At 40.2% G+C, this 27,079-nt stretch overlaps 1 protein-coding gene across 1 annotated transcript; it reads left to right on the top strand.

Annotated features, from left to right (window-relative positions):
- The first annotated feature begins 8,930 nt into the window (after nucleotides 1-8,930).
- On the top strand, nucleotides 8,931-25,606 carry VCPIP1 (valosin containing protein interacting protein 1). Its single transcript, XM_010129789.2, has 3 exons — nucleotides 8,931-11,643; nucleotides 17,168-17,254; nucleotides 20,332-25,606. The coding sequence occupies exons 1-3, from the start codon at nucleotides 8,934-8,936 to the stop codon at nucleotides 21,198-21,200; spliced, it is 3,666 nt and encodes a 1,221-aa protein (XP_010128091.2). The 5' UTR covers nucleotides 8,931-8,933; the 3' UTR covers nucleotides 21,201-25,606.
- The last annotated feature ends 1,473 nt before the right edge of the window (nucleotides 25,607-27,079 follow it).

Genomic DNA, 27,079 nt, shown 5'->3' with positions numbered 1-27,079 from the left:
TCAGAGAGACAGTGAAGTGCTTTGGAAGAGCTGAGTTGGGAATAACGCTCTTGGGAGGGGTAACGGCTTCAGTCAGATAGTCTTTGATCTGCAGGTTATTATAAAACTAGCTGAAACTCTCATCTCTGCTAACCCACATACAAGAAGGGAAGCTCTCAGTCTCTTTTTCTCAAATTCTCATTTTGCTTTTTTCTAGTTTTCAACATAGTCAGCATGGTTCTGTTTGTCTTTGTCAGGAACAAATCCCCCAAATTTCACAGTTCACCTTGAGGGCTGGGCTGGCTGCTCCTGGTGTAAACAGGAGGTGAACAAAACTTAACTATCAGAGGAGTGGATTTATCAGTCATAGACACAAACAGAAAGGTAGGGAAGTGTTGAGAGCAGAGCAGATTATTTATCATGGAGCAATATAATCTCCAACATATTTTTATCATATCCTCTAATTTTGTATCATCTTTCTTTACTGAGATCTTGACTCTTACTTCCAGTCTGTGTGTGATACCAGCCTCAATTACTCAGCTGTTGGATGCTTACATGAGGACATCCACTCTTTCTCTGGCATTTTTTTTTTTCTAGACCATGATTATTTTCTGTTCCTCTAGCTTGGACTTTTCCCTTTTGATTCACATGCTTCTTGACATGAGGTACCAACACACACTGCACTTGCTGCAAGTTGCCATGTCGGTTATTTTGTCTCACCTGTGGTACTCATGCTCTGAATCCTTTAAAAGGCTTTGCTTTTTCATAACAATATGACGTGGCTGACTCACAATCTGTTTGTGATTCACTGTATGCCCTGATCCTTTCTGAAGAATGTTTCCAATAAAGTTACTCCCTTATCTTGTGATTATAAGTGGGAATAAAGCATTATATATGCTGATTTCTAATTCTATTTATTTCACCAGCTTGTCAAGATAATTTGGAACTATAAATTTCTCTCTCAAAGTGCCTGCAACTGTTTCCACCTTAGTGTTTCCCACGAGTTTAATAAGTATAAACTTCCATGTAATTAATGAACAGACTGAGGACAGATGCCTGCGTAACCTTATTTTGATATGCTTTTACAGTTTGGTAGTGACCAGCTGCTCTGCATATGCCGTGCTTATATAAGTATGCGATAATCATGGCTTTCTATCCAGCACAGCAGCATCCCATCGGCACATTTTCTGCTAGCTTTATTGTACGGTGTAATGTGAGAGGATTCCAACACTCACAAATGCCAAGATAAGGCAGCTATCACCTCTTCTCATGTATGTGGCCTGCTCTTAATGAGAGAAAACAGGTTACCGTATTGGGCCGGCATTCTCAACCATTCCTCACAGTAACAGTGTGTTTGCAGAGTGTCCTCCTTCTGTCCCCTTAATTGTGTCTTACTTTCTGCTTTGCCATTGTTGGATTTTTTTTTTACCATATTGCTTTGTGTTTGGTAATTTGATTTTTTTTTTGTATGGTTATTTTTGAGTGTTGGGGTCAATGTCATTGTTTATCTAACTTCATTTTTCTGCACTTTACAATTCCTTGGATCAGGATTGTTTGAGCATGTGTAACCTCTGAATTATTCAGAATTATTTTTTATTTTTGCTTTCTTCCCATGAAATCTCATCTAGCAATGTGGTGAGTTTCAAAGATGTTTTATTAAAGTCCATTGTCTTTCTTTACCTCTCTTATCATTTCATGAACAGTTGTGCAACTTGTTTGCTACTTTTGTTCACTCAGCTAGATTTGCTCAGATGCAAATCTAGAAAGCCTTCCCCGTAGGATCTTACGTCTTCTATATCAGCAGAATCTCGCTCAAACCTTCCACCTGTTAGACAGCTTTGTCCCTCTTTGCACCCATTTACCCGCAGATATCTGTTAATTTGAGTAGTGAACGTGGTGGTAATGAAGAATCTTAGTATGATTTTATTTGAACTCCTCTCCTTAAAATTATATCCCCTGAATCTTCCATACACAGTGCTCTATAGTAAAAGCATACCATAGCGGGATCTTTCCTCTGCTTTCTCTCCACCCCCATTTTGTTGCGGTCATTTGAGCAGATCTCCTGATGAGTTCTGGATCTCAGAACAGGCACTCATGCTCTCAATGTGCTAATCACGGTGTCCCGTCATCCTTCAGCATGCCATGTTCTTCTGCATCAATGTGTGTTCTTGTCAACTACCCTACCGTGCTTGCTATGCTCATGAAATTTTAGCGTGGAAGCAAAGCTTGTCCTGCTTATTTGCTCAGTAGTGTACAAACATCTAGGATGTTCAGCAGTTGGGCCTTCTGCTTTTCTTTATTTGATTAGTCAGATAAAAAGCAATGGAGTGACAAACTAGTTGTGCCTTATGGGAAGGTTCACTCGGTGAGCTTCTGCTGACACCTACTGCCAGAGCTGAAGGCAGCAAAATAACACAGAGGAGGGCTTTGGCACTGTCCCACAGGATTCATGGCTTTGGATTCCAGCTACCAGCGCTGTACTTAAAGAGATAAATATCATCCATAGCTTTATGGAAATAAGAATAATGGGAAAATCTCCAGAAGCAATTTGAGGTCTTTCGTTCCTGTTTGTCTGGTAAAATTAATGAAGGACAAGAGTTAATTGAAAGTCACTTTATGTGTTTTCCATGATAGAAGCTAATGAGTTCATGGCTAGAAGTAAATACCTCTCAGAGGCAAAAAAAAAAGATGTAACTTCTTCTTTTTTTTTTTTTAATAGATTATACATCTTCATTGTTACTGTAACTTGTTTTAAATAAGATTCAAGAAAAAGCTTCTCCTCAAAGCAATTCCTGCCCAGTAGTAAGGAGCCCTTTCTTTGTTTTTGTAAACCTCCTTTTCACCTATTTCAACACTGAGAAATCACATCCAGGACAAGGAAGTGTGGCAGAAGATCCCACTTATCGGAAGGTTGTTAGGTTTAGTGACCTGCAAGGAATTCATGCACACAAGAGCTGCAGTTTAGACCTTTATAGGTGTATAAAGGTCTAAGAACCTTTTGAGCTATCTGAAAATGAGAAACTATTATAACATCTTGCTACTGGTGGTAAGAGTGTTTGTGCATTTTGGAAGATGGGACATTATGCTCGGTTGCTAAAGGACAGGGCAACAAACCAGTCTGAAGGGTTCATCTAGTTTATATTTGAACTGCCATAACATCTAGGCTAAAACCCTCCGGAGACAGTCTGAGGATAGAATGGCTTTGTTTGTTTTTCTTTTTTTTTCAGCCAGCCAACCCACTCATTTCATATTTGTGTACCAGGTTCTCTCCTATGTCTTCAACTCTGAAAAATACAGGATCTCAAGCTGTCAAATACTTCCCAAATTAAGCACAATCATAAGCCAGGCATCACTGCTCTGTGTTCTCTGTAGAAAGCCTTCCATTGTCTTTGTCACCCATTTGCATCCTTGACTTGGGAATAATTCTGTACTGGAAATGGCTGCTTGTTCTAGTCTACTAACCTGGATGCTTGCAGAGAGAATTTCACTGAGGACCAGAGAGTAAATCGGGACCCTTCAATACACGTGAATGTCATACAGATTTAAGTGAACCTTTAACAGCTGCTGAGATCAGTGACTGTGGATACGCTGTGAACACACAAATCAATACAGCAGTGAGTGTGTTAGTTGCTCAAGCTATTTCATTTTGAGGCATTTAGATTTTAGTGTAATGGGATTGTATAATTCCTTCGATTTGTATTTGACAGAGCACTATGGAAAGCAGATAAATATTCACAGTAATTGTCATTGAGACTTCCATGTAATCAGGTTCCACATCTAAGCTAATAACACTTACATTCTCATCTTTTTTAACGGTCTACTGCCCTAAAGATTGATTTTCTGTTGACAGTTGCTGGACACTTACTGTCCTGAGGAATCTATTTTGTTTTTGCCAGTTGTGCTGACATCACATCTCGAAGAGATATTCAGAATAAAAAATGTGGGGCCTTAATTTTGCAGAGGAGTTTGCATGTGAAATCAGTTTAATTTGCTTGTAAGACAGGGCCTCGGAATCAGATTTTGAGCCAAGAAATAAAAAGAAACCATAGGTAAAAAATCCCAAAACAAACAGTGTACCCGTTGAGCAGCTTGTCTTGGATGCTGCGATTGTCCCTGCCTGGGATTCAGCTGTAGAGCTGTTCTTACTGGATGAGGCTGAACCTGAACAAACATTGGGAACATTGACTTTGCAGCAGCAAAGCCTTTGAGCAGGTTATTTGGATAGCAGCAATTAGTGTTAGAACCTCTGCCCAGTATTTCCTTTTTGCACGTTGTTTTCCTAACGTGCTTATGTTTTGCTAACACACATACCACATTTTGAGCAGCCCAAATTTGGTCTCGTGTGTAGGAATGACATCAGTGTCAACAAAGTGCATCTATTAGTGGTGTGAAAAGCAGAACCTTTTCAAATGGCAGCAGTTCAAGCTCTGACTGTGAAAGCACTGAAGGAAAACAGTTTCTCATTTTGGCAGTCATTGGAGGGCAGTAGAGAGGGATATGGAAGTTATTCAGTTGGATGTATCCAGGACAAGAGTTACCAGCCCAGGTCCTTAAAATAAGCCAGATGCTGTTTTCTAACCACCATTGACTCACTAGTAATTAATCCAAAGGTTTTTTGAAAGCTGAACTGAAGTTGCTCAGTGGTGATTCCTGTCCTTCCAGAACACTGTGCTGGGCTGCACGCTGCCTCTGAGGACAGGGACGCAAGGAGGCGTATGACCAACACCCCTCTGGCGTACTGCAGTAAGCATGGGGGTTAGTGCTCGGGCTTTTACTAACGCCTGCTCAAGTGAAGGGCAACAGAATATATGCAGCTCAGCAGCAGTTTGGAAGTGAGTGCAGAATTGGTTTGATGAGAGCGATAAATACAAGAGTCCACACTGCATGGGACTCGAAGCTGCTCCGTGCGGTGCAGCACATGCTGTTGTTGACTCTTTGCAGATAGCCGGTACTCCTAATAGTACTTATGATATCGTACGTACTATCCAGTGGGGGCCTACTCATGCTTTTTAGACACAAGGGTGTCATATCTATATAAAAAAATGTTGCATTCAGTGTGGGTTGTGATGGTATTGCCATCTCCCCTCTAGCTCACACTTGTGTTTTCTCTCTCCTCTTTCTCGAGTGTAAAGCTGAAATACAGAGTGGTTTTAGGGCCAGGCCAGGCAAAACCGCAAGTCTGGCAGGCTAAGCAGGATCAGCTCTGCCAGGGATTCAGTTAAGATAACACAACACTTAACTACTCTTTGTCCATAATGCATGGTATGGAGAGCATGCTACTGCCTACAGAGTTGTAACTGGAGGCTGATAATAACTTTCACTTCTTGATAAAATAGAGCACCTTCTAGTTCACCATGATCTGCTCTTTGGCATGCTGCATGAGCCTTTTCTTTCTGTTTAGCTGGAAACTTCTGTCGTTGCTCTTCCAAAGAAACGAGTCCTGGTGAGAAATAATTGCTTTCACCTGGGAATGACCCATTTCCTGAGGGTGAATGACAAAGAAGAGAGGGAATAGCACTGGGTGAAGATCAAACTTACAATTTTAGGTCTTGCATCCCAGGCCTGAAATTAATGCCTGGTATTTTGCCTGGCAGTGCTCAGTTCTCATCAACAAGGTAGCATGGGTTCAAATATATCCTGTTGCTGGCAATTAATCAGTCTTCTGACCCATTATAAATAGATTTAACTTCGTAATTAGTGCACTCTTCAAGTATATGGTAGATTTGAAAGTTATCCTGCTTTACTGACTGTGATGTTGCTGTTTGCACTGCCTGTGAAAATAGTGCGGTTATTGCTGTAAGACTTATTGCCATACTTCTGCAGGCTATCTACTAACAAGGCAGACACTGTATTTCCTGAGTTCTTTCTCCTTTAAAGATGCTTAGAGGCTTAGTTACTTGCACGACCTGTATTCAGTGATACAACACAGAACTTCCTTATCCTGTTTGCCAGATACAGTGCATAAAGCTTGTAAATAAATATGCATTTAATTTGCATAAATTATTAGCTTGCCAGAGAGTTGTGATTTTTATCAAAGATTCTGTAATGAAAGTTTATTGTTGCAGAAATTACTTGAGCAATCAATTGTCATTATAAGTTTGCATATAGCTGGAATACTTTAAAATGTAATTCATCAAAAACATTCATGTTAAGTAGGGTCAAGTCACCATAAAAGATACATTCCTCTATTAAATATCATTTATCAGTTAAATTAATGTAGGGAATAGGAAGGAGAAATTCTTTTGACTTTACAGTCATAGTTTATCAAGTGCTTTCATAAAAAATCTGGCTAGGGAAGTAAACAAAACATCAAAATTTCTGTCGGCTCTGACAGTAATAGCTAATTATTTCACCAGGGTGCTACCTATTATTTAACACAAAGTACTGTTAAACGGTGACAGAAGTGTTTATTTCCCATATGTGAAGAAATGGATTGCCCCCGAGGCCAGCGATGTTACAGAAAAATTCTTTGACATTCCTTCAAAACGCAAGCCGGGTTAGCACAGGGTTGTAACCATCCAATGCCCTGAATGGCGCCCATTCTCAATAGCTGCCACACAGTTCCACAGAGGACAGAGCCTTCCCTATTTGCATTTTTACTGCGTTCCTGCTACTTATGAAGGGAAGCCTAAGGAATGAATGGGCATAGACTGCTGATTTATCCCCAAGTACAGGGCACATTGGCAGGATTATCGAGCTGGTGATTCTGCTACTTTACTGTCATACACATAAAAAAGAATTACTAGCTGGCAAGAATGAAACTCTGTCTCATAATTTTCACCTTTTCCGCTTCAAACCTGTCCCAGATTTTGAAAGATCAGAAAAAAGATTATGCCGTGGAATACATACATTTACACACATATATATATTTCAGTGCTTCACAAATTACTGTAACTGAGAGGGAATGAGCATGCACAGCTCTGCTGCTGTCACTGGAAGGTGGCAGTGCTCAGTCTGTCACAGGGCCAGGCCTGGAGTAATTTTTTTCCTTAAGCCTGTGATAAAGCACACAAACAGAATTTGTATGTATTAATCATCCGAATCTTTATAATTTATATGTCAGTTGCATAGATTAGTTTTCATGGATTAATAAAAATGCAACGTGCTCTTTGTATTGGAAAGTAAAAGCACAATATATTATATATAATTTTTATTCTCATTTTAAATCGTTTGGGTGACTATAGAATAGGTAAGGCCTTGGGTGTTTGGTGGAAGCGAGATGACAAAGGAGGGAGGAAGCAGTCATTTTTGTGCTTGTATCTGTAAGGCTGGGTCACTCTGGTACTTGGCAATACCCAGTGAGGTGCTACCTTGTCCTCCAGAAGTTAAGCTTTTTTTTTTTCCTTTATTAAAGTACAAATGTCTGTCTGGAATGGCTTCCAGACAATTTAAAAAAACCTGCATGCTGACAGTCACCCTCATTGAGCTTTCCGCATGAACATGCTGCCAGCATAGTGTAATTAGGTTGGCAGTTGTGAACATTATTCTCTTTCATTTTTGTGAAGTATCTTTTCAGACGGCCACTGGAGATAAAGTGAGCACCAGCTCCATTTCCTCATTATCTCCTTATGTGGCACCAGCAGGAGGGATCACTTATGTTAGCAACTTGCTCTTGTGTCTCCTCGTGTCTTGTTTCAGCGCTATCAGCAGCCAGCAGCTGGGTAACACCTCCGTTTATATAGCTCACCTCCTGGAGAAGCAGCCTGGCGTAGCTGCTCGGGAAACGAAACCTGAGGAAGCGAAACCCTGCGGAGGGTGTATCTTGCTCCAGAAAGCCCAGGGAGTTCAAAGAGCAGGCTCAGCGCTGCAGCCAAAGCCAGCCCCATGTTACCCAGGCCTGGCTTCAGTTACTCACGCAGGCACATGCTGGGGGCCTGAGCCTGCGTGCCCACACTGGCAGGGGATTGCTGCCTGGGAGGATGTGCTGCCTGCGGTGCTGTGTGAACACCTCCATGCCCAGGAAGCCCTCGGGGCTCACCCCCAGGCACTCAGACCCTCTCTGGGCAGCAGCAGCAGCCAGGTGCAGACTGTGGCCCAGCCGCTGTGCTGGGCCCTGGCCATCCGCCATGCCCACCTTTCTGTCAGCCCCTTCTCGGCAGCGACCTGTTGGAGCTCGGCCAGGCAGCGCTGTCAGGAGATGGGGACAAAGCCGGGGAACAAGGCCCGGCGGCGGGACCGAGCCCCTCGGCTCCAGGCAGTCTGAGCAGCCTCCCTCCCTGGGTGCCTGCCCAGAGGGACAGGTGACAGGGGAGGGAGCCTTGCTTCACTGTTCATGCTGGGGGGGACAGAGGGCGGGTGACAACGCGGGGGTGAACGGAGGGGACAGAAGAAGAATACATATGTGGGGATGTCGCCCTAAACACAGCAGTGTGCCCCTCCGCAGTACCCTACCGTAGAAAGCGCAACAAGCGCTTGCCAAGCGCCCTAAGTATGTCCCTCTCGGCTCCCCTCCTCCACCGCCCACCCGGCTGAAGACTACATATCCCAGGAGCCCAATGGGTCGGTGCAGCCGGCCGGCTGGCTCCGCCCCCACCCTCCCTCTGCCGCCTGGCATCACGGTCCTTGTAGTCTTTACTCCCTCCGCCCTCCCTTCCCCGCGCCAGGCCTTGGCGGAGGCGAAGACTACCGCTCCCGAGTGCCCTTGCGGCACCGCGCGTGCGCCGTTAGCGTGGAAGTGCGAGAGGCCGTTGCGTTGCGGGCAACGGCTAAGGCAGCGAAGAGGCAGTAAGCGGCGGCGCCGGCAGCTTCCGCGTTTGCCGGCGGCGCGGGGGGGGCAGGCGGGGGTGGGGGCCAGGAGCGGCGGCGGCGGCGGGAGGGTGCTCGGTGGATGGGCGGTTGGCGGACGGCACCGGCGGCGGCATCTGTCAGGCGGCGGCCGTTAGCCGGGGCGCAGGGGATGAGCCTGTGAGGGCGGAGGAGCGCGGGTGGGGGTGAAGCCCGGCCAGAGCAGAGCGATGTCCCAGCCTCAGCAGCAGCAACAGCCGCCGCCGCCGCCGCCGCCGCCGTCTCCTCAGCAGCAGCCTCAGCCGCCGCCTCCGGCCGCTTCCAAAAAGCGGGACCGGCGCATCTTTTCGGGCACCTGCCCCGACCCCAAATGCCAGGCGCGGCTCTTCTTCCCGGCCCACGGGCCGCAGAGCAGCGGCAGCATCGAGTGCACGGACTGCGGGCAGCGCCACGAGCAGCGGCAGCTGCTGGCCGTGGAGGAGGTGACGGACCCCGACCTGGTGCTGCACAACCTGCTGCGAAACGCGCTGCTGGGCGTCAGCGGCGCCGGCCCGCCCCGCAGGAACACCGAGCTCGTCAAAGTCATGGGCCTCTCCAACTACCACTGCAAGCTCCTGGCTCCCATCCTGGCCCGCTACGGTATGGATAAGCAAACTGGCAAAGCCAAGCTCCTCACGGAGATGAACCAGGGAGACATCTTTGACTGCTCCCTTTTGGGTGACCGCGCCTTCCTGATCGAGCCGGAGCATGTTGAAACCATCGGTTACGGAAAGGACCGCTCTGGCAGCCTCATCTACCTGCACGACACTCTGGAAGACATCAAGAAGGCAAACAACAGCCAGGAGTGCCTCATTCCTGTCCATGTGGATGGAGACGGCCACTGCCTCGTCCACGCAGTCTCGCGGGCGCTTGTTGGCAGGGAACTGTTCTGGCATGCTCTGCGAGAGAATCTAAAGAAGCATTTTGAGGAGAATCTGAGTCACTACAAGGCACTTTTCCATGACTTTATCGATGCGGCAGAGTGGGAGGACATCATCAACGAATGCGACCCTTTGTTTGTTCCTCCAGAAGGTGTGCCAATGGGCCTTAGGAATATTCACATCTTTGGTCTGGCCAATGTGCTGCACCGGCCTATCATCCTGTTAGACTCCTTGAGCGGAATGCGAAGCTCTGGAGATTATTCAGCGACATTCCTCCCTGGTCTGGTACCTCTAGAAAAATGCATGGGAAAAGATGGCATGTTGAACAAGCCGATCTGCATTGCGTGGAGTAGCTCAGGACGTAACCACTATATTCCTCTAGTTGGAATAAAAGGTGCTGCTTTACCTAAACTGCCTAGGAAGCTACTTCCTAAAGCCTGGGGAGTTCCTCAAGACCTCATCAAAAAGTACATCAGGTTAGAGGAGGACGGTGGCTGTGTTATTGGAGGAGATAGAAGTTTACAAGATAAGTACTTGATGAGGCTCGTTGCTGCAATGGAGGAGGTTTTCATGCGTAAACATGGTATCCATCCCAGTCTTGTAGCTGATGTACATCAGTATTTCTACAGAAGGACTGGTGTAATAGGAGTACAGCCTGAAGAAGTCACTGCAGCTGCCAAAAAAGCAGTGATGGACAACCGCCTTCACAGGTGCCTCATCTGCGGGGCCCTTTCAGAGCATCATGTTCCTCCAGAGTGGCTGGCTCCTGGGGGGAAACTCTATAATCTGGCAAAAAGTACCCACGGCCAACTGAGGCCTGACAAAAATTACAGTTTTCCCCTGAACAGTTTGGTGTGTTCTTACAACCCTGCTAAAGATGTGCTGGTACCAGACTATAGCCTGAGTAGTTTGACTGCTTGTAACTGGTGTCATGGTAACTTAGTGCGTCGTGTCAGAGAAGATGGATCCGTTTCGTATTTGGATGGAGACAGAACTAATACTAGGTCCACAGGTGGCAAATGTGGCTGTGGATTCAAGCACTACTGGGAAGGTAAAGAATATGATAATCTCCCTGAAGCTTTTCCTATTACTCTAGAGTGGGGTGGAAGAGTGGTGAGAGAGACGGTCTACTGGTTCCAGTATGAAAGTGACACATCTCTGAACAGCAACGTGTATGATGTCGCCATGAAACTTGTTACGAAGCACTTCCCTGGTGAATTTGGTAGTGAGATTCTTGTTCAGAAAGTTGTCAACACAATATTGCATCAAACTGCCAAAAAGAACCCTGATGATTATACCCCTGTAAATATTGATGGTGCTCATGCCCAAAGAGCTGATGATGTACAGCAAGGACAAGAGTTAGAGTCACAACTTCCAACCAAAATTATTTTGACTGGACAGAAGACAAAAACTTTGCACAAGGAGGAGCTGAATATGAGCAAAGCTGAAAGAACTATTCAGCAGAACATTGCAGACCAGGCTTCCGTAATGCAAAAACGGAAAAGTGAAAAATTGAAACAAGAGCATAAAGGGCAACCTAGGACTGTTTCTCCTGGGGCTGTTCGCGAGGGGCCGTCATCTGCACCTCCTACACCAACAAAAACCCCATATTCTCCAACATCTACAAAAGAAAAGAAAATTCGAATAACCACGAATGATGGGAGGCAGTCCATGCTCACTCTGAAGTGCACTACCACCTTCTTGGAACTACAGGAAAGCATAGCAAGAGAATTTAATATTCCTCCGTATTTGCAATGTATTCGCTATGGCTTTCCTCCTAAAGAGCTTCTGCCTCCCAAAGAAGGCATGGAAAATGAGCCTGTTCCTTTGCAGCATGGTGACAGGATTGCAATAGAAATCCTGAAAGGTAAGGAGGAAAGCAGGCAGTCTGCTTCAGCACACTCAGCCCATGCCGTGAAGCATGAAGACGTTGCTGTGACTAGTAAGATCTCATCGAAGGAACTGCAAGAGCCAGTCGATAAGGAGATGTATTCTCTCTGTCTTCTAGCAACGCTCATGGGTAAGGCTGACTTCAAGTTATAATTTAAAATTGTATTTTTAAGTAGAAGATAACATTTTACAAACTAGTTACATACATACCTTTTTCTTTTTTTTTCTTTTCTGTAACCATGGAGAAGGTTAGTTCCTTTATTCCTGTATCACAAGAACATTTAACATTCTGTCAATGATTTGTTTAGTGTCATGACTTTTAAAAATGTGCATATAAGATACTTTTCCTTCCTTTGCTGTGAAGTTCTCTTTTAAAAATTGCTGTTTAGAAGTTGTTGCATTTCCTCTTCTGTCTCTCTATGTGTTTTTCCTGTCTCTCGTTAGGCACACATCTGATGTGTTTGTGTGTGAGCTACATGCACTCTTTTTTCCTACATCTCCCTCAGATTTCAGGAAATAAATTCAGAGCAGAGGAGACACTGAATGTCTGCTCATTGGGAGTTTGAGGACCGAATTGTCATCTTTGTGGTAGGATACAGTCCTGGCATTTCTTCCCACAGGGAGTTGTGTTGGTTTAAGCAAATCAATACAACATTGTCTCCTTAGCTAATCTGCTAATTTTAAGTGAAGATTTGGTCTTTTTAAAGAGTTCTGAAAAGTATTATTTCAAAATGTAAGCAGAGGAGAAACTGAAAGAAGCTAAACACAGATTTGAATCCCAAAGGTGGACATGGGGTTGCAAAGCTATGCTTATAAATCGTCAGTCACATAAATCTAGCTAACTTAATAATTCAAGACGAAATGACTTTTCTTGGGTGCCTGTGGTTTTTATTTTCATATTTGGACTCAGGAGACTTGGACCTTCATTTGTGTACTTTCTTCATCAGGTTTCCTAGTTCTTGCTGCTTACTGGCAGGTAGTAGGACAGAAATTAGATACATTTACCTGTATGAACCAGTTGGATAGTAGTGTTTACAGTTTGGGTGGTTTTTTGTTTTTTTTTTTTTTTTTTTTTGTGGGAGCCTTCTCTTTTACTGGAGGGATTTGGTGTGGCTAAAGCATGTGATGTTTTAGAAACGAAACAATTACATAATCACAGAGTGGTATGTCAGAAGTTCGTAATGCAGAACTTAGATTCTTTTCCAAGCCTGATTGTTTACTCATGTGTCTCTTGCAAGAGAGCATGCTGAATCTCTAGCTACCTCCTCACACTGACATTTACACCACAGTTCCAAAGTGCAGGAAAAGGTTAGTTTTAAAAGCTGTCTTAATTTTGAGATGAAGCTTAAAAGAGTGCTTTCCTGTTTTTAGGAAACACTCCTGGAATTGTAGTTATTGGCTTACAAAAACCTGTGAGCTGCTTTAAAAGTATCTCCGTGACTTCAGCATTAAGGTGTCTCTTTTTTTTTTGCACAAGTATTTATCTGTAAACTGTGAGCTCATCTTGTATTCAAGAATTGATTTTTGTCTTCGACTCTCTCTGCTGTTAGACTCTGCTTTCAAAGCACAGATTAGAATAGAATTTACCTCACCCTTCTCTGACTGCATCCATTTTGCTTTACTAACAGAAGTAAAAGTGTCAGCAAATGATAAACCAACCAGTTATAACAACTTATGCAGCTCCTGAGTAAGATACTATTTTTATATAATCGCTTTTCTCATCAGGGCTTCGTTTTCCTTCAGAGATACTTGTAGAAAAAATCTAGACAGTTGAGCACTTAAAATTGTGACTTTTCAATGGGGACACAAACTCTAAGAAACTTCTTATGTCCTTGCACTTTCTTAAGAGTGTTGGGGTTGCTGTTCCTCGAGGTGGTATATTCAGCCTTCGTGGGACAAGAAGCCTCAGTGTTTCTCAATTATGTTTCTGCACTGCGAAAAACCAATGCTGGAAAGTTCTGAGAGTCAGCTTATCCTGCATGCTCTTCCTGTAACTTTGTTCCGCTAAAAGCGTTCATCTAATACAGTCAGATTAGAATGTGTAGAGAGGGGAGATGTTGTTGAAATAGCTCTCTGGGCCAGACATGCTTTGGTTATTTTTTTTTTCCCCCCATGCTCATAGTGCAAGTGTGTCTTCAAACATCTATAACTATTCATTCTGGATGCTTAAAAGCTTTTCTTTCATAGAGGGTCTCCTTTAGGCTGACTTAATGCTTCTTTCACATTTCAGTTACTATAATTTTTCTCTTCTGGCCTCAGCTAGTCAACTTATTAAAATTTTAGACCATATTCTTTAATTTTTGTGTATATAACTTAAAAATAAGCCTTGGGAAATTAGATACTGTAATTTCTCGACTACTTAGCTTTACAAAAAATCATGCATAATATGTTTTCTCCTTTATTTTTGTTTAGCTCAAAATACAGAATTCTATAAGGAAATTACTAAAGGAATTTTAATTTTACATTAACATAGTTAAAACATTATATTTTTAAACTTATTTTATCAACACCCATGCAAAAGCACTCTGGATACATGCAAGCCAAGTATTAATCTATTTTGATTGATTTGTTTTGCATTGATTAATTTGTCAGTGCACAAGGTATCAAAATAGCCAGATTTAAATTAAATATATTAATTGATACTACAGTTTGCGTGGATTTAAACAGCTTGTTTTTCAGCCAACTGTAGTTCCCTGTAACCTATGTTTCTCAACTGAGCTTTTGATTTGTTTTGCACTTCTGTGTGTCCTCTCTGCTGTATGAAGTGATGGTCTTGGGCTTCTGCTGGCATAGGTTGACCTGCACCTGCTTTTTCTCAGCAGTGTGTGCTTGTGGATAGGATAGTCTTCATTTGTTGCCATACCTTAATGTTGTGGGGCTGAGGTCTCTCATTTGAAGGACTGTGTACTGGAGTGGGAATAGTGCAGAAAACATAATCTCTTTGATGAATGTAATGTCTTGAAGGAGTTTTAAATCTAATTAAATGATCACCCAAATTAACTTGTGACCTATAAACATACTATTGCCATGGTAAACAAAACCAAAGCAAACAGTAAAACCTAACTAGCAACCAAAAAACCTCAAAACAGTTTAGTTGAATCACACATAGTAGTTCCTCTGATCTGGGAAAGTCTGATTGTAATTGCGGGGTTTTTTTGGTGTTCCAATCTGAGATCTCTATCAAAACAGCATAGTTAGTTTGTGTTTCTTTCAGTGGCTGATGCTTTTGTGTGTGAGCCCTGCTCTCCATACTTTTCTGCATTTAGTCCTTGTTAGTGTTGCATAAAAGGCTGTCTAAAACAACAGGCCTTCTCTGGTGCAAGGCTTGAAAAATCATGCCCGGAGTGAACAGGGAGTCTTTCCTTGCAGAATGCCATTAATGTATAAAACCAGGCTTCTTCTAAAAGCCTGGTGGTTGCCTTGTGGAAGGGAAGGGAAGCCTTCAAATAAGGATGGATTGCTAGATGCAGCAGTGTAGGAGTCCTTAGTATAGAGTCAGCCACTGTGTGGCTGCTGGCTGTGGCCTCCCCAAGCTTCGGCAGACTGACAACTGTATTCTGTTACTTATCAGTGTAATGGTCATTTTGATTCCTGTGACTTCAGCTTGCTGCTGCTTGGGGGAAAACGACAAGCCCCAGCAGTGATGCTCTGGAGCCACTGTGTTTCAAAATGTAAATGAGAACAGGGCTGCAGGGTAGCAGTGAACACCTTTCACTATAGTGAAAATGTGAGAGTCTTATCAGCAGTAATTGTCCTCCCGCCGTGCAGCTGTTTGAAGAAGAGGGAAAGCAGTGGCAATAGTGAGGAGAAGAAGAGAATGCTCCTTTTAAATTTTTTTTTTTTAATTTTTTTTTTTTCTTTTTTACTGGGTCAATGGGAGCTGGAGAGGAGTTTCAAATTTATTAGCAAGTTAGCAGAGAGGAGCTGCCAGGATAAAGTCAAAATACAAGACGTCCTTCTTAGGTAGATCATGGAAAATAAGAAAGATGAGTAGTTGGTTTTATTGGGATGTTCTTGCTAGAAAATGAAGGCCAAATCTGTGAGGTTGATGAGCAAATGAATGCAGTGAACCAGAGCATGTATGGTTCAAGGGAATGCATTTAAAATGAATCAGATTATATAGGTCTCCTGTCTTTAAAATGTCTAAAGACAAAACACAATGAAGATGCACTGTACCTTGAAATAGAGAATGGGTACTTAGTAACACCTGAAGTGGAGAAGTGAGTGACAGACAAGCAGGCAAGTGTATGGAGTCTTGTGCCTGTCAGGGAAGGGAAACACAAAAGTTGCAGGGTGGCTTGAAGGGTTTCAAAGGGTAATGTAGCGCATAATGCCACTGTCACGAGGGTGAAACCTTTTCCCACCTGAGGTGTGTGGGATAGAAGAGTAGCCACAGGTACCTTGTGGGGTATGCAGTAAAGAAATGCAAGGAGGGATTTAGATGTGCCTTATAGTTAGTATATGGAAGCTATTAAAAATACCTTTTCACTTTTATTTTGCTCTTGACAGCAAGCAAAGAGATATTAGTGGGTAATATTTTACAACCTCACACATTCCAGCTATCTCTATTGCAAGTAGTAAGTGCATCCAGTTAATTTCAGTTGATGATTTATATTCTCCAGTTTTAATAGAAAATTGAGACACATGGTTATTGAGATTTTGATGCCTAAAGAGGGATGCAATTTCTATTTAAAGTATCTCAGTATGTTCCCTGAGTGTTTCATATGAAGTGGGAAAAGCAATTTTTTTTCTGAAAATGTATACATGCAGCAGTTGGCTTTGCATCAGAAGAATGGAATTTATCAGTACTTTTTATTTGCACTACTTTGACAGCTACGTCACGCATCGCTTCTCTAAAGCAGGTAAGTGGTTGGCAAAATGAGGAAAAGGGTATAGGTAAAAATGCAGATCTAAACTGATTTTTCAGGTACTGTTAGGTCAATGATATTCTGTCATCATAACCCAATTTTTCTGTTCTTGATATTCCTTTCCTTACATAGTCTAGGGTTTTTCTTTCCTCTGTGACATTTGAAGTTGTCACATTTCAATGCCATTTTTGGCATCTTTGAAAAATGCCAGTTACACAGGACTGCTGGGGCCTCACAGTTGGTATTTTGTTATTAACTCTCAAGAAAAGCAAGGTACAGACACAGCTTCTAAGCAGCTGCCCGTGTGGCTGTTTGTATCTCAGCTACAGTATAAACTCTGCTGTATGGCAGCTGTGAAATCGAGATCTGATTTTTGAGAAGGTGTAGGGATATAGAGCTGAAGTTTCAATGTGCAAGGGTATGTACTTGATGTTTGGAAGTGTGTTAGTAATTTCCTAGTTTTATGTTGAAAGCATGGGTAGGAGAGGAATGGAGACTCATGTGTAGGGTCTGGCAAGGAACCAGGAGCTGCAACTTGGATCAAATCAAATTTAGGAACCTTTGTACTAGAACATGTAGGATATTTGACTGCAGACAGTGGTATGTTTTCCTGAAAGTTTCTTCATGTCCTGGGCTCCTGTTCTGTAAATTTGCAATAAAAATTCAAATTCTTAACTGCATAGAAGAGAGTGAGGATTCAGCTTTTAATTCAAGGAGTTACATTTTCAGCCAGTGGCTATTATATTAAAATATGACTGTTTAATTATGGTGTTTGATTTTTTACAGGAGAAGATGTTTGGTCTTACGCAAAGGGGCTTCCTCAGTTGTTTCAGCAGGGTGGAGTATTCTATAGCATAATGAAGAAAACCACAGGTATTTTTTGTTTTTCTTTTTATCCCTTCCTTCCTCTGTTTTCAAATCTTTAAAACTGTAAATTGTTACTGAGTCATTTTTAAGCATAAATACATTTTTATTTTATTACCGTGTTACTTTTTCATTTTCATAATATTGTAGAACTCCTTCTGCTCTCTCAGAGAGCCTAAGACTAGGGAATCTGACTGAGACTGGTTCATTCAAATTAAATCTCTTCTGAAATTTTCTCTACAACCATTCATCTCCATTTGAACTTCCTGAATTGTACAAACAACTTCCATAAGTCAACTGGTTTTTTTTGTTTGTTTGGTTGGTTGGTTGGTTTTTTTCTTCCTGGAAAGATCAAACAAAGAAAAGATCATAGGACCTATTCCTGTTATACTTTAAAACACTTACTGGATAAGCAGTTCATCTTTCTAGCGTGCTTCTTAGTAGATAGTTTATATGGGGTACTACATGTTTTAAATTCAAATGGTTGGTTAAATTTATCTTTCATATTCCTAAGACTGTTGTTGAAAAGCAAAGCTATCTATCCCCTTCTTGTGTTGATAAATGTGGTATCTTGGACTATGTGCAGAATAACCAAGCAATTAGTTAGAGTATATTTGATTTTTAGATGGCTTTACAAATACTACCCACAAAGAATAACATCTATTTCTTTAGAGAAGAAAGTACTGTTCAGTTATTTTCTCTCATTTAAAGTTTATTTTCTTATTGAAGTCTTTGCATTCATACTTTAACTCTTGTGTTTTCATCTATAATAATGATTCCTTTGCTACTTCCTTACTGTTTGATTTCTTCTTAGGCAGTTTTATCAATCTTACCTTAATCTTGATTATTTCTGGAAAAAGGTATTTTACCACATAGTTTCTGTTCTGTTTGAAGTGATTAAAATGTGTGGTCTACTCAATGCCCACTCTCTCTTACTGAATTATTAGCCCAGGTAGTAGAATTAGCATGCAAGTGTCTTATAGCAGATCTGTTTCCTTTTAGTTTTCTTTCTTTTACTATGATTGTACAGTAAGGACTGGTATATTGTTTGTTGCAAGTGAATTAGCTTAAACAGTGCCTGATGGAAAGGACATTTTGAATAGATTAATGACTAGCCAGAGTTGAGAATCTGCAGTGAATCCAAAGGATTTTAACCCAGCTGGTCATTAACTCACAGAAAATGCCAGACTTAAAAGTCATTTTTGCCAACTGACAATGTAAGAACTATGCTATGGGAGATGATATTCTGTATTTGAACATTATTGCATTTGTGTTTGCACAGCTATTTGACACTGCCTTGGTAGGTAGAATTACTGCTTCAGCATTAATGTACTTATATGTTTTTAACATTTTATGAATTACTAAATTTCCACATTAAACAATTACAGTGTGCAACAGTGGGTTTTTTTCACTTAAAGAAGCTCCTTACCTATTTGTAATATTTTAATTAATGTAATAATATAACTGTTACACTGGACATTTGGAACAAAGCTTTCTGTCACATGTAGGTACTGCTGATCAATTGAAATTTGATTTAGTAGATCTTGTTTAAGATGTTGTTTTGAGATTTCAGGATTGCAGTTTCAGAGGCAGTTTTGATCTATCGTAGAAGCTGTTACAGCTCTCTCTTGCAAACAAAGATTGAGCTGGGAAATTATGTAGTTAAAATATGTTCTTCAGGCTAAGTTAGAGTGATAGGTGTTTGGGGTTAAATTTTGTTCTGTATGTGTTTTGGCTGGTTATTTGTTCCCATGGATATGTAGAGAAAGGAGCTACATGTCTGAAGTTCTCAAAATAAAATCTCATCTGTAGATTCTCTGCAACTGTAGAAGTGTGTGGATTGAAAGCTGTGGAGGATGAGAGAGATTGGTCAGTTGGTTCATCAGTATAAAAACAATTTAACTATTCAAATTATTTTCAAATTATTGAATGACCTTTTCCATTGATGCCCAGAATACTTGTTTTGACTCCATTGTATTTGATAACACAGAAATAGGATTTGCATAATTTCTGGTGATTTTCTTCAAAAATTGTAAGAGAATGTGAGGAAAAATCCCATTAATTTCTCTGTTCTGGGCACTTTTTGAAAAGCGTTTTTTTTTATTGTAGCTCTCCTTGCATAGGTGATAGAACTGAAGACAGTTGCTGCAGCTAAGTTTTCATCTGCAGATAGCTTTTAACTCACAGAAAACTGTGGTCACTGAAGTGATACCTTACTGCTTTTACCACAACCTGTATGGGACAGAGTTGAAAGAGTTATTTTGTATTTTATGATTATAAACTGTAAAACCGAATGTTGCCCATTTTTTTACACAGAGCCACTTCAGAACTGAAATTTGTTTAGTGAACTCTCAATTTTAGCAGGTCGGTCAAATTGTAAGTGGGCAATGAAACAAACAGCAGATCAAAAATATTATACTTCATGTTTGTCTTGTCAAGGTTGATAATTACAGTCTCCAGGACTACTAAACATAGTAAGCTTGAAACACTTTTGTTTATCTGGCAACACATCCTTTCGGAGAAGATGCCAAACAGCAAATTTGAAATTCCTCAGGCTTAGCAGCAGTTGTACACCCTGACATCCTACTACAATTCTAACTAGGATTGGAAGTGGTCTTAACTAGTAATTCTCCAGATAGACAGTGATTTGAAATGTGCTCCTTGGCAGTTTTCTGGGATTTTTTTTGTTTGGTTGGTTTTGTGTGGTTTTGGGGTAGGAGTCTGGGTGATGGTGGTGATGGAGTTTGGCTTGCTTTGTATTACTGCACGTATATACTCTTTCTTTAAGTTCTGTTGTATTAGAACTGCAAGGCCCAGCAAGGTGGTTATTTTATCTAGTACTACTACAGCCCTGTCTCTTCATTAGAATTACCATAGAAGGCAGCAGCATCAGAGGGGTATACTGTGATTGCTGTCCTATGGCATACAAGCCTAAATTGTTTCTTTTTTTTCCCCACAGCAGTAAGTTTCAGTGTGTTTGTTTTTTACAGACTTGATATAATAAGTTTAAATACAATAATTACCACGCATTCAGAGCATGCCTTAAAATATTTTAGCACTTTGAATAACTTTTTTTGTCTTTATAGGTTTGGCTGATGGCAAGCACTGTACTTTTCCACATCTGCCTGGTAAAAACTTCGTGTACAATGCAGCAGAAGACAGATTAGAGCTGTGTGTGGATGCTGCTGGGCACTTTCCTATTGGTCCCGATGTTGAAGAGTTGGTTAAAGAGGCTTTAAATCAAGTGCGAGCAGAAGCTACTGCAAGAAGCAGAGAAGCAAGTCCTTCGCACGGAATGCTGAAGCTGGGTAGTGGTGGAGTAGTGAAAAAGAAATCTGAACAACTACATAACATAACTGCATTTCAAGGAAAGGGCCATTCCCTAGGAACTGCATCTAGTAGTCAACAACATGATCAAAGAGCCAGGGAAACACCACTTTTAAGAAAGCATAGCACAGAAACAGACTTCAGTCCTGCTAAAATTGAGCCTTCTGTGTTCACAGCTGCCTCTGGTAACAGTGAGCTTATCCGAATTGCTCCAGGAGTTGTGACAATGAGAGACAGCAGGCAGCTTGACCCCACTTTGATTGAGGCACAGAGAAAAAAGTTGCAGGAAATGGTCTCTTCTATTCAGGCTTCAATGGATAGACATTTGCGGGATCAGAATACAGAGCAGTCAGCGTCAGTTGATCTATCTCAAAGAAAAGTAGAGGCAGTGAGTTCAACTGCTAAAACTGGGAGCTTTCAGGCTGGCTTACCCGAATCGTTTTCTGCACCAGGTGGTACTGAACACTTGAATACCGAATCAACTGATGGTAACATGGTGAATTCTGTGGGAACAACTTTCCCTGCAAGGTCTAAAGCACAAAAGGGAAATTCTGTTGAGGAGCTTGAGGAGATGGATAGTCAAGATGCAGGAATCCCTAATGCAACTGAGCCAATGGATCACTCTTGATAGGTTAAAATCTAATAAGGGTAGAAGAAATTACCGTTCAAATGTAATGTTTATTGGCTGGGCCACACAAAGTGATTAGTTATTAAATCTTGTATGTATGTCAAAGATTATATCATCTTATTCAGTGCATGATAAGCAAGTGTGTGATTGGCAATAGCTTTCAATATTACCATACTGCTGCCCAGGCTGGCTCTGTTACCTGTAAATTAGTTATTAGGAAATGCACTGAGATGAATATCTGCTGTAAATGTGGGTTCTTAAAAATTCTTTGTAATTTTTAATTCCTTAAAAGTCTTAAAATTTAAGCCCATGCAAAGTTCTTACCATGCTAGTTTAAGGTTACTGGAAAGGCTAGAACAGGCAAAACTAGAGATGTGACAAAGTTAGTCCTGTCCCAGGTATTTAATTCCACTCAAAAATACACTATAAACATAAATTATACACAAATCTCAAAAAGCAACTGAAATGAAACTTCTGCTAAATTTGATAATGCAGCATATACAGTACTTGAATTACATTGTGCTGGCACTTCCTCCAATTTACAAACTTTTTCATTCATACGGCTGTATACGCTTGTCAGAAATCTTGGAATAAGTGTAACTTTAGTAAACTCTCTAATTTCTGCATATTGTCAGTTTAAGCAAGTTAGAAAAAAGGCTACTTAGTGTATGATGAAGTGAATGTGGTGTGGTTATGCATGGCTGTCTGAGCCAACACAACCATTTTGGTGCTCTGTTAGTAAGTGATAGCGTGTTTTTATTTCCTCCCAAATACCGAGCTGGTCGGATGTTGTGCAACTTTTAATACTACAGGAGAGAAGTAGTTCACAATTGCAAGAAACAACAAATGTTCAATGGCAAATCCATTTCTTTTAAAATACTTTGATTACTAGCATTGGTTAGTAATGGCAAAAAGGAAATAACAGCTGTCCTCTTCAAAGCAAATTAACAATTTATTGGAAGGAAATGACTCTCTAACATACATTATCCTGAAGTGTTCAGTGATAATTGAGCTTTTGGAAGCTCACTGTTTACTCCATGGAAACAAGGAATACGTGCTTTTTCAGTGTCTGTAAAGACTGCCCACCTCTATTAGCCTCACTTCAGTTTGTGATGCAGATTTCCCTGCATCAGTGATAATATAGCTGGTATCCACTTAGGAAGCGTGTTCATCAGACCTGCAGTGCTAGTTTTTAAGAAGCAGCCATTGTGCTTGCTTCCTAAGGATGGAATGTGTATCTGATACTGCACTTTGCTTCTTCTCTTCATAGTCATATTTAAGTGCACTGTTGTTGCTTCCTCTAATGGTAAAATAACATTGAATAGATGAAAGATGTTAATACAGCTTCAAAGGAACTAAGAGCATTTAAATATTGAAGTCTTTGTTTGTGCACATGTGGGTTTTTACCAGTTCACAAATGTTGTTTGTATTGTATATGTTTGTATTCAGAAAAGTCTCCTCACTTTTTACATTTCTAATCACTTAAACAGTTCTAAGCATTAGTATGATAAAATGTCCCATGGGGGAGGATTTATTTTTGTACGTAAAAATTAACTGAAGCAAGTCACTTAAAGGATAGCCCCCATTTTGTCAAAGTAAGTTAAAATGCTTCTATTGGATAACTTTTTGTGTAAAAGGAATAAATATTTTATGATTTAGTACACTACTTATAGGTAAAAATAAGAATCACCTTTTCACAAATAAATCAAAAATTTTAAGATCTCAAATTGCTAACCTGTAAGTTAGCAATTTGGAGGCTTGGAATGTATGAAGTAATTTGGCTTACCAGAACTGACCTTGCTGATGCACTGATTCACTGGCAGGGCTTATTCAATGAGAAACAGGATGCACATGCAGCAGCTGGAAGCCTGCCATCACTTCTGAAAACATTTAGTCTCCCATGAATCAGTCCAGCTGTCTGAAGGCTATTTCTATATAGAAAATGTTGAGTAGAGGCTTGTGCTTTGTCACAGTGTGAGATTTAGAGAAGTATAGCAGTGGCATGTTCCTGGGAAGGTGTTTAAGTCAGGAGAGGCTGAGGGGGAGGAATCACCTGGATCTCTTGCATTTTAGACAAGGTAACTATCACTTTGACACTTGTACACTTTTCTTTAGAAAAATAAGTCTTTCTCAGCTGAAAAAAATGAGCAGTGTATATGAGAGAATTTTAAGTTTGAAATAAATTGAAATATTTATTGCACATCATCCTTATTTAAAGGGAAGATGCTTACTTCTTTCATGCCTTTCTGGTAAGACTATGGAAGTTTCTGTGCCTTTTACTATGTAAAGAGGAAAGTTTGGTTTAATTTTGACACACTTCCCATTTCAGCAGTAATTTGACATTTTTCTTCTTATCTAAATAGAAAGAGACACAAATAATAGCTGTGTTTGACTCGCCCTTAATGTCATCTTGGTCCACTCAAGTCATGTAGATCAGAACTCTCCAGTTCCTAAAACAAAATGTTCTCAAAAAGGAATGGTAAAATGGTGTCAGAATCACAAGATCTTGGATGTGATTTTTTTTCTGGTGTAAAGCAGGATTATGCATATTTCTTTGCAGTGTTCTTATTTCACGTAGCTTTCTCATGCATTTAAATACAGTGTTTTTGAGAAAGATGGCTTTGGATACTCTCAAGTGAAGCTAAACTTCATCTACGTGCTGGTGAGATGTGTAACTGTACAGGAGAAGTGAAATAAAGAACACTGAAGTGTAAGTTTGAACAGATGTTTCATTTGATTGCTAGCAGTGGGTGCGAATGTAAGTTGAGGCAAATCTGTGTGCCTGTCTTGGGAGCACCCATGCGCTTGTTAGAGTCAGGAAAATGGTGGTGGGGTACAAGGGCAGGGAAGACATTGACTCAATGGGGATGTAAAGCCCTGTCTGTAGGACTTCTCAAATGGTGTGAAGGGTGTCCCTTTCTCAACAAACCTCCAACTTCTTGCTACTGAATTGCCTCTGGACTTAGGCTGTGGTTCTAAATTCTATTTGAGTCCCTGCCTTGATTACTTTCTTGTCTAGGGGCCAACCATCTTCCACGCAGTGTCTCATGGCAAAGACCACTTAAATTATTTGAAAATCCTAAATTTTACTATGGCTTTGTATGTATAACCCAAATGAAAGACGATTACTGAAAATACAGGCCTAGTACGAAAAAAAAAAAAAGAGAGAATGAACTAGACTGCTGATGAGCATATGGGAAACCTCAGGAGAACAGATCACTTTTATCAGTTTTTCAGGCAAATGCAAGATTTTTACTACTTCAAATGGCTGGCTGCTTAGTAAGCTTGACTTTTTAATACTGCTGTTTCTCTGTGAATTGTTTGCATTTTAGTGAGGGACAACAAATAGCTTTTGAAATGAAATCATATAGATCTATTTGGAATGTCTTCACTGTTATAGTCACAAAAAAAGCAATGTATATTGTTGGTTTTGTGAATCCCATATAGTTTACTAGTCTTCTGATAAATAGAAAATGTGAGCTAGACGTTGCCTCCGACAGAATGCTCTAGCAGTGTCACAGAGGCACAGTGCCACAAGGCTGTTTGCCAGCAACCCTGTACAACAGGCATACTTTCAAGACCAAAATGCTTAATTTACAGTCTTTCAAAAAGTAGAATCTATTGTCACTGTCACAAGGTTAGCAGAGTTGCTTGTTATTTTTTCAATGCCCTGAAAATGCCAGGTGATAAAATTCACAGTATGCTTACAATTGGGAGAGCGATGCTCAATCTGAAATGTGTGAAAAATGAATGATTTGAGAAGATGCCACCGTTACCTCTAATTTGTTTAGCTCCCATTTTCACATAGCAGAATCTACATGCTTTTGTAAAATAATAATAATATGAAGTTGATCCTTCTGTTAAAAAACCACAACAGTAAGTGGTTTCTTTGTTTTGCTTGTGGATATCAGTTTAGCTTCTTAAAACTGAAGAAATTGCTTAAGATCTTTAGAATGCAGGATTCCCTCTGAGCCCTTACGCCTGCGGTTGAGCAATAAAAGGTTGAAACAAAAGTGGTATTTTCAGAATTATTTTACGTTTAACGAGGATTATTGCCAAGAAATGAAAGAGTGCACTTTTAGGAGGGAATGCTATTTAAAATGTATAAATAAGAATTAAAATAGTGTATATATTTAGAAAACAAATCTTTTTAAACAGTAAGTGCTTTACATGTTGAATTAAAAATAAATTAGCATAGAAACGATACCATCTTCACAGTACTGGCTGTTATCCAGCACAGTTTGGTTTGTTTTATTTGTGATTGCTGTACTAATTATATTTGATTTTTTTATCTGTAATGTAACAATAGTGTATTATAACAGTATATAGTGTACTATACTACACTTCACTGTACAGTATTTGGAATTTTCTTTGATTGCTATATTAAAACTATAAGTTAAAACATCTGCTTTGGTTTTATAAGGTGCAACTTTTATCTAGCCTTTCACACATTAGCATGTTTAACACTAATTTGGCTACAAAATGAACGAATTGTAATTATATTAACTTCTGCATTCTACATATAAATTGCATTATACTTGCATAAATGAATTCTAGTACAGAAGTTGAAAAACTGGTATGAATCTTAGCAAAGTAAACTCTGATGTCATCCACTTTGCTTTAGTTATGTTTCTGTTTAAAAGAAATCTTTTTTTTTTTTAAAGAAGAACTCTTTGTGGAAAAGTTGTTTGGTTTTTTTTTTGTTTTTTTTTTTTTTAGCTCATATCTGTTCTGAATATTTCATTACACACACAGGACCTTTGAATTTGAGAGATTTTTAAAACAGATTTTTATATTTTTGAGACCAAAATCTGAGATCTGAATCTTTTTTCAAAATTGTCACCAAGAAGGACGTGTAGAAAAATACTGGCCAAGTCATACATGGCATTTAAGATATCTTGCGATCTGTGGTTTGAAACATTGGTCAAAATGTATTTCAAAGCAAAATTTTAATGCATGCATGTAATATGCAAGTATGAATACTGTAATTTGGAAGGACTAGGCTTTCGAAAATCTGGCAATACTCAAAGATGAACATATAGATAACTACTTAAATTATCTCTGTGCTTTTTCCACCAGCCACATGTGGTACTTTGTTTCAAAAATTGGCTGAAATAATAACTTTTGAGCCTAAAAAGAAGTCATAAAACCCATATGCAAAACACTGTGTTACTTTCTCCTGTATTTATTGAACAGCTTTAATTTAAAGTGTGCTAGCATTAAAGCATTCTTTAAAATTATGGATGTAAATATATGGAATTAATTTTGATTACATGTCATATCATGAAGAATTGAAAATTACCATTTGGAAGATTTCTATTTCAAAGGCTTAAATGCTTAATGCTAAACTAGAAATTTACTCATCTTTATTCATGCAGTGTTTATAATCTGAGCCAAAACCAGTACTGAATGTGTGAAGGAACCAAGTTAAGAGTGCTTTCAAAGTGCTTTAATTTTTCTTCTATTATTAATTGTACAGCCTTAATATCTGTCTTTTTTTTTATTATTTTAGATTGGAGGTTTTTGGTTTGGTTTTTTTTGGGGTTTTTTTTTTTTTTTTTTTTTTTGAGTATGTCCATAGCAAATCTGTTCTAACATCCCTGCAAAACCCCAGCTTCCTGCTAGAACAAGACCCCTCACAACATAATTTCCTTGCTAGGATCAGGGTGAGAGTGAACCTTGGATGTTCCTCAGCATGGGTAGTGAGTTGTGGAAGGTAATTTTGGTACTAAGAGGAGTCAGTTCAAACATGTATATTGACTGCAAAAGTTAATAGAAACCGTGTCACTTTGCTTGATGTGAAGTTTATTTTATTGAAGCTTTGATGTATGTTAGCTTCTATGGATTTGTCATGTTTTGAGTATTTACTACTTAATGAT

Source organism: Chlamydotis macqueenii, chromosome 2 (genome assembly GCF_036417535.1).
Source record: "Chlamydotis macqueenii isolate bChlMac1 chromosome 2, bChlMac1.mat, whole genome shotgun sequence".
Taxonomy (NCBI): Eukaryota; Metazoa; Chordata; class Aves; order Otidiformes; family Otididae; genus Chlamydotis; species Chlamydotis macqueenii.
This window is presented reverse-complemented; position numbering and strand designations above follow the sequence as displayed.

What these genes read in the sequence shown, in the direction of transcription:
- VCPIP1 (XM_010129789.2), top strand. Translation starts at nt 8,934, where the DNA reads ATGTCCCAGCCTCAGCAGCAGCAACAGCCGCCGCCGCCGCCGCCGCCG. An exon ending in TCTTCTAGCAACGCTCATGG is followed by an intron (nt 11,644 to 17,167) that starts GTAAGGCTGACT and finishes GATTTTTTACAG; the next exon opens with GAGAAGATGTTTGGTCTTAC. An exon ending in CATAATGAAGAAAACCACAG is followed by an intron (nt 17,255 to 20,331) that starts GTATTTTTTGTT and finishes TTGTCTTTATAG; the next exon opens with GTTTGGCTGATGGCAAGCAC.